This window comes from Giraffa tippelskirchi, chromosome 13, assembly GCF_054371585.1.
Source record: "Giraffa tippelskirchi isolate mGirTip1 chromosome 13, T2T-mGirTip1v1.2.pri, whole genome shotgun sequence".
Taxonomy (NCBI): Eukaryota; Metazoa; Chordata; class Mammalia; order Artiodactyla; family Giraffidae; genus Giraffa; species Giraffa tippelskirchi.
Window position 1 is genome coordinate 97,033,963 of NC_137287.1, and position 10,826 is coordinate 97,044,788.

The following is a 10,826-nucleotide window of genomic DNA, read 5'->3' on the forward strand; positions in this document are numbered from 1 at the left end:
GGCGGCCGGCGGGCTCAGTCGGAGGATGGCCGCAGCCGCGGCGGGTGGAGCCCCGGGCACGTCCCCGGGCCCCGCCGCCAAGGCAGCACCGCAGGCGCTGCGGAGGCGCGGGGATTCGCGGCGCCGCCAGGCCGCGCTCTTCTTCCTCAACAACATTTCGCTGGACGGGCGGCCCCCGAGCCTGGGCCCCGGGGGCGAGAAGCCCCCGCCGCCGCCGCCGCCACCGCCCACCGAGACCCGCGAGCCTCCAGCGCCGCCGCCGCCCCCGCCTCCGCCGCCGCCCGCGCCCCCCGCCGGCCTGCCCCTGCCCGGGCCCGGAGGCAGGACCTCAGCGCCCCAGGGCCTGCTCAGCCCCGCTCCCGCGCCCACCGGCTTGGGCCTCGGCCTCGGCCTAGGCCTGGACGGGCAGCGCCAAAGGTGAGTGCGGCCCGGGTCACCTGGAGCCTGGGGGCGGCGGAGTGGCCTGAGGGTGGGTCAGCGCGGGGGTCGGGGTCACCTGGCAGTCCCAGGGTTCAGGGTTGAGGTCACTGGGCTCCAGGTCAGTGGAGTGGCCCTGGCTGAGTCAACGCAGAGGTTGAGGTGGCCTAGGGGCCTGGCAGCCCAGGACATAGGGTCGGAGTGACCTGGGGCCATCAGCACAGTGGGCAGTGTGGCGAGGTGGCCGTGGACTGGCTCAGTTCATAACGTGGGGCTGAGGTGACCTACGGAAAACCAGGATCAGCCTGTGACACAGGACTGGAGTGACCTGTCAGCATAGGACTTGGACATCAGGAGGTGACCCTGATCCCCTGTGAGCCCCAGACACATGCTGGGGCGTCCTGGGCCCTGTCAGTGAGGGACAGAGACTTAGGGTGTCCTGGGTCTTGCCAGCCCCGGAAGGGAGTCTTGCCTGGGACCCTCCCCAGCCTAAGGTGTCAGAGTCAAGGGTCTTCTGGTATCTGCCAACCCCCTGGACACGGATGTTAGGGTTTCCTTGGGCCTTGTTGATCCTCAGACTTAAGGGTCATAGTCCCCTTAATCCTGCCACCCCTGAGTATGGGGTCAGGGTCTTCTCGATCTTGTCAGACCCCAAACATGGGTCAGGGTTCCCTCAACCCTTGTCAGCCCCCAGACATGGAGCCCTGTCCGCTCCAGACACACACATCCCTCCCCAGCCCATTTTATCAGTTCACTGGACACAGAGACTCACAAACGTCTGCCATACGTTGCCCTTAGTTGTCTGAACTGGGTGAACCCCGCTGTGGGCCAGGGATCTTCCCTGCACTGTGACCTCTCCCCAGAGTTTTCCACAATGGGCCAGACTCCCAGCCCAAAGCTGCTGGTCCTGGAGCCCCCCCATCACCCCCTCCTCCTTTGTTCTCTCTGAGCGCAGTGTCCCCGGGCCCATCACATCCCAGGTCGCAGGCACTTCCCCTGCCCCTCACCCATCTCAAAATCTCCCCCACCCTGAGCCCTGCCCCTCTAGTCTGTGCCCCCTGCCCACGTGCTCTGGCTGCTGGACACCCCACTTCCTTCCCCCAGAGACCCTTTCATGGGCCCTGGAGGTGTGCAGAGTCCTGCAGCTGGTGCTGCACGTGGGTGGGCCGAGACCTTGAACTCACCGCAGTCCCCTGGTGTCCAGAGGCTCTTCTTACCTGTAGGTCATGACGGCTGCACTGGCTGTCGTTGCCTCACAGCCCTGGTCCTCAGGCAGTTCCAGGTGATGGGTTCTTCCGAGGGACTTCGGTTGGGAGGTGGAGGCCAGGGTGTGGTACTTGTGGCTAGATTTCTTGACTCTACATTCAGAGTCCTTCTGAGTGGCCCTGAGGCCACTGTCACACTCTGTGGGTAGAGTTTAGCAAGAGCTGCATCTGCACAAGCTGAGAAGCCTGATCCTGTCCGCAGATGAGCTTGGCCAGGGCTCTGAAGGGAGCCGGAGGCTGGTTGGGACAGAATGGTCTGTTTTTCCCAAAAGTGGCAGTACGTGTACCATGTCCCCAGGGAGATAGGGCTGCTTACCTGATGGGACTGAGAGGAGAAAAGACTGTTTTCTTGGTGGAACTCAGTCCACTTTAAAACAGCCCCAAAGCCTGCTTGTGCTTGGTTGGCAGACTCTCCCACAAAGTGGTCCTGTCTCCTGGCGGCCCTCAACTCGAGGACAGTTCCCTGGTCACACTGGGTTTCCTTCAAGCCACTCTAGGGCAGAGCGGCACGGCCATCCGCTGTGTGAGGCCCTCCCTCCCACTTGGTTTTCACATCCCTGGTCAGATGTCCTTCCCGCCCTTCAGGCCGCACCTGCCCATGCAGACTCTGCCCCGCCTTGGTTTCTGCTACCGAGCCCAGGGCCCCGCCCTTTGGTCTGATGGATGGAGGGCTCCCGGGGTGAGCACTGTCCATTTCGCTCTGCTCCGGGGGTCCAGAGGCAGGGCCGTGGATAGTCACTGCTGAGTGTGGGAGGGTGGCTCACCTATCGAAGTGGGCTGCCAGCTACTGGCTGTGGGCTTCAAGGGACACTTGTTCTGGGCGTGGAGAGAGTTCTGAGGGTCTCTTCCCAAAGTCTGTGTCATGAAAGGAGTGGTCTGAGTCAGGCTCTGGGAACACACCTGGTTGGAATTCTGACTCCACTGTTCATGAGCTCTGTGACTTGGAGCAGGTGGCACCACCTTTCTGAGCCTCAGTTTGCTTCCCTGTGAAATGGGTTTGTGTTAAGTACTACCTGCCAGAGGGGCTGTTGCAAAATCAGATGGATGGCCAGGCTCAGCAAGGGTGGCTTGGCCAGACTAGGGCTGGGGAATGGAGACTCTTGTTACAGCCAGGTTGCCCAGGGCATGCTCACAGCTTGGCTCATGGTGGAGAGTTTGTGTGTCACACTCAGGCACAGTCTGGTGTGGCTTTTTCGCTGAGCCAGGGAGTGAATCCTCAGAACCCTTATCTTCTTCCCTCGAACTTCAGGCTCCCTAGAATTTTCTTTTCATATCAACACCATGGTCACTTAACACTTAGTAGGTTCCAGGCTTCCCCAGCTGGTCAGAAGCAGGCTTTCAGGTGTTCCGCCTGCCCCACCAGGCCACTGTGCGAGCCTCCTCCTCCCCCGCCGCGTTGCACTCCCCTCTCCCGTGGAAAGCCTGGCAGCTTCACGCAGCAGCAGGGCTCCCTCTGGCAATCTTGGAAAACCTCGTCCCAGCAGGGCTCTTGGCCTCCCTCAGGCTATGGGCCTCTCATCTGGAGTGGGAGGCTGGAGGGAGGCAGGAAAGCAGCAGCCCCTCACTTGGCTGGCCTGTTCTGTGCTCAGAATTCGTGGTGCCATTGTCAGTGCTATCCCTGTCTCTGCACCCAGACACCGGCCAGGTTCAGGGAAAGAGCCCTGAGAACACCCAGTGGCCTTGATTCCAGCACCCCTGCTGTGGTCAGGAGGGCAGTAGGTGTCAGAATCTGGCGCCAGAGGCTGGTGCATAGAGCTTGTGGGATGCAGCTCCCAGGCCCTCCCCCACCGGCTCTGTGCCTCAGTTTGGCCCCTATACACTGAGGGCTGTGAGGACTGACTTGATGTATAAGATGCTTAAAATAAGGAAAGATAAAAGGAGACAACCATGAAGACAGCAGTGCACGAAACCAGCGGGGCTCAGGTGCTCAGCTTGCTGAGGGGAGAGGCATCTCCTACAGGGACCCGAGACCAGCAGGAGGAGCCAGGTCAGAGGTTAAGCAGTCTATAGGCTTTGGGGTCTGGGCACTGATTGTGCCCCCAAGGGCCCATGGCATCTGCCGGGTGCCTCCGTGGAGACCGCTGCAGGCTCAGGCCCTGTCAGTGAGGTCCCAGGTGTGCAGGAGCCATTGGGCCTCACCTGGGAAATTACCTGAGGAAGAGAGACTGAGAAAGCCACACGGGACTACTCCTGGGGCCTCTGAGTCTGCCCGTGGGGCTGGACGCACACACCTCCCAAGGGATGGTCCGGACTCCACTGAGCCGGCTTTGCTGCCCGGCTTGGGTCCTTCCTGCGTGTCCACCTCCAGCAGGGCACCGTCTCAGGGCAAGGCAGGTCCTGCCTTGTTGCTGACTGTGGGTCAGTGCTTACCCGGCCCCTGCCTGGGGCATTCCCGGTTGTTGGGCAATAGGCAGGAAGGACAGTCCCTGAGACTCTGTCCCAGGATCATGGATGATGCCAGGGCTGCTGCCCGTGGGAAGATGAGGGCCACGTGTGAGCTGAGCATACAGTTGAGGGGGCTGTAGCCACGGGAGGACCTGGAGAAGGAGGGTCCAGATGGAGGGAACAACCCGGCGAGGTCCCTGAGGCAGGGGAAGGCTGGCACAGGAGTGGAGGGTGGTGAGGGTGGCCTGGCTGAGGGGGACAGCCTCCTGGCTGTCCCTGGCCGGTGTCAGTGCTGGTGGTAGCTCCACACACCGAGATGGGCAGAGCGGGTTGGCAGGACGTATGCTCGTCTGCCCTTCAGCCCTGCAGAGCCACTGCCAGGCCCCCATGTCCCCTTCCCAGGCTTCCACTAGGTCCCTTCCAGAAGCACTTCTGCCTGTAGCCTGCTGTGGGCACCATGACCTGTCTCACCCCATTCCTAGGCTCGAGGGAGCTCTCAGGACCCCTAGGCTGAGCTTCGAGAGGCGGTGGGCAGACCAGGGCACTCCCATCCTTTCCTCTCAGCACTACGTCCCCCCTCAGGCTCTTCTGGCCTCAGGTGGCCCTGCTCAGCACTCAGGTCTGCCTGCAGACCTGCTTCTGGCCCATGGCCTGGGCCCCCTCCCCGAGAGCAGAGCCCGGTACCAAGGCAGCCTACAGTCTGCCCCCTGAGGCCCCGCCACCTTAGGCTCTTCTGTCTTCACAGAAGGCGTGTGGCGTCCCAGCGCTGCTCCCTCGAGTTTCTGGAAGACACAGTGGGATGTCCCTCGGGTCAAAGGTAAGGACCCTGCCTGTGTCCCCTGCCTCTCTCCTGGGGCCAGGATGGGTCTGGGAGGGGCAGAGTGACCTGCTTTTCACCTGCAGGGCCAAACACATATCCGGATCCCCAAGACACAAAGGCCTGAAGAAGACACACTTCATCAAGAACATGCGGCAGTACGACACCAGGAACAGCAGGTACAGGCGCACTGCCCACCACGTCCTCCCTCCAGCCCGGTGGGACCTTGTCCTGCCTGTGTCAGCAGCCCTGGTTTCCTTCAGCTCAGGAGACTCGTCCCTACAGCCGTCCCTTGTCTCCTTGGAAGTGGACCCTCCTTCCCTCCCACCTGCCTCCGTTCATATTCCCCGAGAACCAAGGTCCACAGCACGTCCTGGGCAAGGGGCCGCCCAGTAGACTCTGGTCTTGAGTAGAAGTGCTGGAACATTGAGAACACAGTGGGGACAAGGCAGAGTGGTGGGGGGGCCAGGGGAGAGGGAAACCCAGAGGGCATCTGGCTTCCCTGAGCCGGGCGCACAGCCCTCGGGGGCCCTGTGTGGGAGACGCCCGGTTCCTGGTGCCCCATGTCCCTCACACCCCACCCTCCTGGCCCTGAGGCCATTGTCCTGACCCTGAGCAACTCCTTCCTGCTGAAAGCCATGCCCAGGTACCCACCAGGTAGCCCTACTTGGGGAGTGCTGAGTCTTCCCCATGGTGGCCATAGCTCAGACAGTCTAGGACCCCCAACACTGTCCCCATGACGGGCTCCATCTGGTGCTTAGGAGCAGGCCCTGGGCAGGCTGAATGCTAGCCTGGCCAGGAAAGGGGTCTTCTACCATCATCCTCCCTGCTGGCCTGGGGCTGGGCCAGGCAGAGCTGTGCTCAGAGGGAGGAAAGGCCGGCCTTCCTGCCATGTGTCCAACATAGGGCCCCTCTCGGGCCACTTTGGCCCAGGACATGGAACTTGGGGCTTCCTGATGCTGTTAGGCTCCTGCCCTCCTGGGATGCCTGGGGACATGCCTCTTCTGTCCTGCACAGCCTGTTCTCTCCTGGATGACCTAGCCTCCGGCTTCCACCCTGCCTGCACAGTGTTGTGCATCATGTGGAAGGGCCGTGGTCACTGAGGGGACGAGACACAACGCCCTTCTTAAACTCCTAGAAAGACCGGTAAAAGCTAGGCAGCCAGATGGACCAACCCTGGCCACTGGGCCCCCTTAGCTGGGCGTTCCCTGACCCCTGGGACAAAGCCCAACCCTAATCCAGGTGGGAAGGGATCCCCTGGGAAACGCCACCTGCCCTGTTCTGGCCTGTCCCTCCTGCAGGATTGTGCTGATCTGCGCCAGACGGTCCCTGTGCGCGGCCTTCTCAGTCCTGCCCTATGGAGAAGGCCTGCGAGTCAGGTGAGCGGCTGACCCCCACCCAGCAGGGGCTCCAAAGGCCCTGTGGGTCCTGGTTCTCTGGGAGGTGCTGCTAGACATGGGTACCTGGGACATTCCTGCTCAAGGGTACGGAGGTGGGGGTGCTGCCAGCCTCGGGCTCAGCTCCCAGCCTGCGCGAGGTCAGCAGTGGGGAGTGGCAGCTGTGTACCATCCTATGCGTTGCAGTGACCTGAGAGTGGACAGCCAGAAGCAGAGGCACCCGTCTGGCGGCGTTTCTGTGTCTTCCGAGATGGTCTTCCAGTTGGAAGGCGTTGAGCTGGGGGCAGATGGAAAGGTGGGAGCCGGCGCCATGCTCTGCGGGGGCACAGCGCTTATGCATATCTTCCGGGAAAGTAGACTCAAAGATGTGTTCGACTGAAATCCTCTAAAGTATGAGGTCCCCGTGGGAGGAGGCCACGCAGCCTGTGTAGACGGTCTGGTGGCCTTGTGGGGCTGGGTGACAAGATCGGCTCTAGTGGTGAGGGTGAGGGGCTCAGGACTCCTGGGCCTGAAGAAGTTCCAGCTGCAGATCCCAGTGAAGGATGGGGCATTCTGAAACCTCCGAGGGAGTGAGCAGCATCAGTTCTAGGCAGTGGGAGCTGTGGTGGCCGGGAGGGAGTTTACTGGACCTCTGGTCTTGGATGGGGCAGCAGGGTTGAGCCCAACGCACTGCTTCTCCAGGTTGTGTCTTACGCCAAGTTCCTGTACCCCACCAACGCCCTGGTCACGCTCAAGCCAGACAGCCACGGCCCAACGCCTCAGCCCCGCCCCAGCGTGCCCCGCACTCTGCTGGGGTCCCGATGCAAACCTGTCCCACCCAGGGCAGCGCCAGCCGGCTCGGAGCTAGGTAGCCAAGGGCCCTGACCGGTGGCAGGGCAGGTGGCCCCGGTGTCACACCCCAGCCCATGGTCCTCAGTCCAGGCTTGGGGAGCAGGCTGGCCATGACCTCTCAGGAGAGTGGGGCCCCCACCAGCGGCTCCAGGGGTCCTTCGTCATCAGGACACCCTTCCTCCCACCCAGCCCCAGGAGAGAGGACCACGCCTGGAGCCCCTGAATCCCACTCTCCTTGTCCCACGGTGACATCCTCCACCCAACTGCTCCCTTGCGCTGACAGGTCCTGCCCCAGGGTGGGGTCGGCATAACCGCTGACCCAAGCTCTGGGCTCGTGGTGGGTCAGGGCTGCCCTCTGCCCGCAGGGGCTGATGCGGGGGATGCCCTGGAGTATAACCCCAACCTGCTGGATGACCCTCAGTGGCCCTGCGGCAAGCACAAGCGTGTGCTCATCTTCGCGTCCTACATGGTAGGGGTGTTGCCCCGGGGGGGGCGGCTGAGGAGTCGGCAGTGAGGGGGCATGCAGCCGCCTCCCCTGGCCAGGCGGGTGCCCCCAAGCTGCATGGGGACGGTCTTCTCTGCTGCAGACCACGGTGATTGAGTACGTGAAGCCCTCCGACCTCAAGAAGGACATGAACGAGACCTTCCGGGAGAAGTTCCCCCATATCAGGCTGACGCTGAGCAAGATCAGGAGGTGAGGAGGCCTGTGGCATCCCCATGCCCACAGCCTGGCCAGCTTGGCCCTTCTCTCCCATCCCCCATGGAGTCCTGAGCTTGAGAAACCCAAGGCGCCCCTCCTAATCCTACCCTCCTTCTGTCCAGCCCGGCCAACCCCGGCAGCTCCCTGCCACCTCCTTGGTCAGGCGCCCTTGCTGCTTCTTATTCCTGCCTGCACCTGCGGGGGCCCCCACACCAGCGCCCACAGCCCCTGAGCCGGCCACTGACTGTCCCCACCTGATCAGTAGGAGGTCAAGGCCCCACACGAGCTGCCCACACACCCCCTCGATGCCTTGGCACTGCCCTTCCCTCCCCACACCGGTCTGCTTGCTGCCACGGGAGCGCAGGGACCCAGTCCTCTGTGGGGTCCCCTTGTGGACAGTGCAGGTGCTGTGGGCCGAGCAGAGACCCAGACCAGCATGCCGCTGCCCCCCACCACCCCAGCTATGGGCCCTCCTGCTGGACACTGCCCTCTGGGAGGAAACAGCGCTTTTCCCAGGGCCCAAAGACACGCCCCCCCAAGCGGGGAGTGGCCACTTCCCAGCCCCACAGCCCGAGCTCCATGTAAACCCGCAGTTTGAAACGAGAGATGCGGAACCTGTCCGAGGAGTGTGGCTTGGAGCCCGTGACCGTGTCCATGGCCTATGTGTACTTCGAGAAGCTGGTGTTGCAGGGTAAGCTCAACAAGCAGAACCGCAAGCTATGCGCCGGCGCCTGTGTGCTGCTGGCTGCCAAGATCAGCAGCGACCTGCGCAAGAGCGACGTGAAGCAGCTCATCGACGTGAGTACGGGCCCGCCCCTGCCCCCGCGCCCGCCCCCAACCGGGCCCAGACCCTGAGGAGGGTCCCGGCTCAACCCCTCTTTCTTCTTGGCTGCAGAAGTTAGAAGAAAGGTTTCGGTTCAACCGACGGGATCTCATCGGCTTTGAGTTCACGGTGCTCGTGGCCTTGGAGCTCGCTCTCTACCTTCCTGAGAACCAGGTGTTACCTCATTACAGACGCCTCACACAGCAGTTCTAGCCAGCCGGCCTCCGTGGGCGCCTTTCCAGGCCGATGTGTGGACACGGCCCCTCCACACCCTGGCTTCCATTCCTAAGCACACCACACCGCCACGGTACTTTTGAGAGCCCTTCTGCGTTCCTCTGAACAGACCTGGGGCTCTTGTCAGTGCTTCTTATTTTCCTGTGCTCACGACTGCTCTGGCACCAGGACTTTGGTTTACGGCGCCCGGTGGTGAATCCACCGTGCTTCTCCTCTTTGCGTCACCCAGCCTCCTGCTGCTGTTGGAGCCACCGCGCTGGTGTCTTGTGGAGGCCTGGGTTTCCAGACCTCACTGCAGACGCTGGATTGCTGGTCTTAACCCATTGGAGCATTAATCTCAGCTATTTGGGGTTTTCGGAGGTGGAGACCGCACTGTGGAACCCCTCACCTCCTCAGCCCAGCTCCCAGCCCGGCCCCTAGGGGTGTCTGCCCACCTCCCCATATCCACAAGCAGAGCTCTGTGTCAGCCTAAGCCAACGAGGGCAGACTCCTGGTTAGTTGTGATCTCATTTTTTACTCTCGGACCTCTGTTCTTCCAAGGATCGTGTCACTGTGAAGTCCTGAGGGCTGGGGTGGCACACACCCCAGCTGGCCTCTCCATGGAACCAGCCCGCACCACACAGGGATCTGTCTCACCAAAAAACCCCACTTGCCCATGACACCCAGGACCTTCAGAATGACTGGATTGTTGGTTCTTGATCTTCCTAAGCAATATTGTGGGGGGAAATGTATTTATTATCATTTAGGACTTGGTTCTGTGGGTCTTTTTCTAAGGGAACAAAAACTGGTTTAACAAGGTCTGCTGAGGATGTGACCTGAACCACACTTGATCCTCCCAGGCAAGAAGTGAAAGCCACCTTGGCCCGAGCAGCAGTCACACCAGGCAGACCCCAGGGGCTGGTCGTTGTCCAGGGCAGGCCTGTGTCCAGCTCCTCCGCCTCACCAGGCTACATGTTACCCAGTTCTTCCACTTGCTGCCCCACCATAAACACTGAAGATCTAGGACTGGAGCTTCTTCACCAGCCAGCTGCTCTCAGAAAGGACCGTGTCGGCTGGGCCATGAAGCTGCTTCCCACTGTTGTCCCAAGAACCTGTCACTGGAGGGGCACCGGGGCAGCCCCACGCTGCATCCTGCCCGTGTAGATGGGTCCTTCTGCAGAAGAGATGCCAGCCCTCATCAGCGCATTCCACCACCAGTAGCTCAGCGAGATTCCAGCCCAGGAGGGCACAGGGACCCCAGCAGGGGCGCAGGATGGCTGCCCCACCCCACTCGCTGCTCTTCTTCCATGGTCACTCGCTTGGCTTCAGGGGGACTGCAGGATGGAGCTCGAAGCTCAACTCTGTACCCAATCTTATTTATCGAGGAGTGTCTCTTTCCTGTCCTCTCCCCAGAACACCCCCAAACTCTGATGTGCACCAAGGGGGCTTGAAGGATGAAGCTGCTAGGCCCCAGGCAACCCTGGAGGTGTCAAGTGTCTCAAGGACACTCCTGTTACAGGCACCTAAAGGGACCAACTTCCACAATGTACCTGCTGGTTTACAGTTAGCTTTGAGGAATACATCTTGGGAATTTCCCTATAGATGTTAGAATGGCAGTACATTGTTTATATAGTGAGAACTAGTCGATCACCAGGCCCTGTAACCTTCCCTTTAGTGTGTTGGCGTCCTTGTTAATGTCAAGAGTTGCCACTGTGTGGTACTCAAGTGAAGCCAGTATTTAAGGCATTAAACTTCAGCCTGAACTGTCACCCCAGACACCTGTGTCCAAGGGCCTGGGGCTACTCCCTCAGCACCTGGGAGGCACCATAGACTTAAAATGTGTGCTAAGTGGCTGTCTGACCTCATTGTGAAGTGTCAAGGATCTGTTTGCAAAAAGTAATGTATTTGTGCTTTAAGTAAAAATTGGGTTTTGCAACATGTGTCATAGGCTGTCTTTCAGCTATCACCCACAACACTC

The 10,826-nt window shown here is 61.1% G+C and overlaps 1 protein-coding gene across 4 annotated transcripts; it reads left to right on the top strand.

Annotated features, from left to right (window-relative positions):
- Positions 1-10,784, top strand: CABLES2 (Cdk5 and Abl enzyme substrate 2). Of its 4 annotated transcripts, none has more exons than XM_081561099.1 (10): positions 1-417; positions 4,813-4,884; positions 4,971-5,063; positions 6,186-6,263; positions 6,468-6,576; positions 6,963-7,128; positions 7,478-7,581; positions 7,700-7,806; positions 8,406-8,610; positions 8,708-10,784. In XM_081561099.1, exons 1-10 carry the CDS (start codon positions 26-28, stop codon positions 8,846-8,848), a joined length of 1,467 nt encoding a protein of 488 aa, XP_081417225.1. In that variant the 5' UTR covers positions 1-25; the 3' UTR covers positions 8,849-10,784. The 4 variants fall into 4 exon arrangements, with proteins under 4 accessions (XP_081417225.1, XP_081417226.1, XP_081417227.1 ...); XM_081561100.1 differs by having other exon boundaries at positions 4,816-4,884; XM_081561101.1 differs by lacking the exons at positions 6,963-7,128; positions 7,478-7,581.
- The last annotated feature ends 42 nt before the right edge of the window (positions 10,785-10,826 follow it).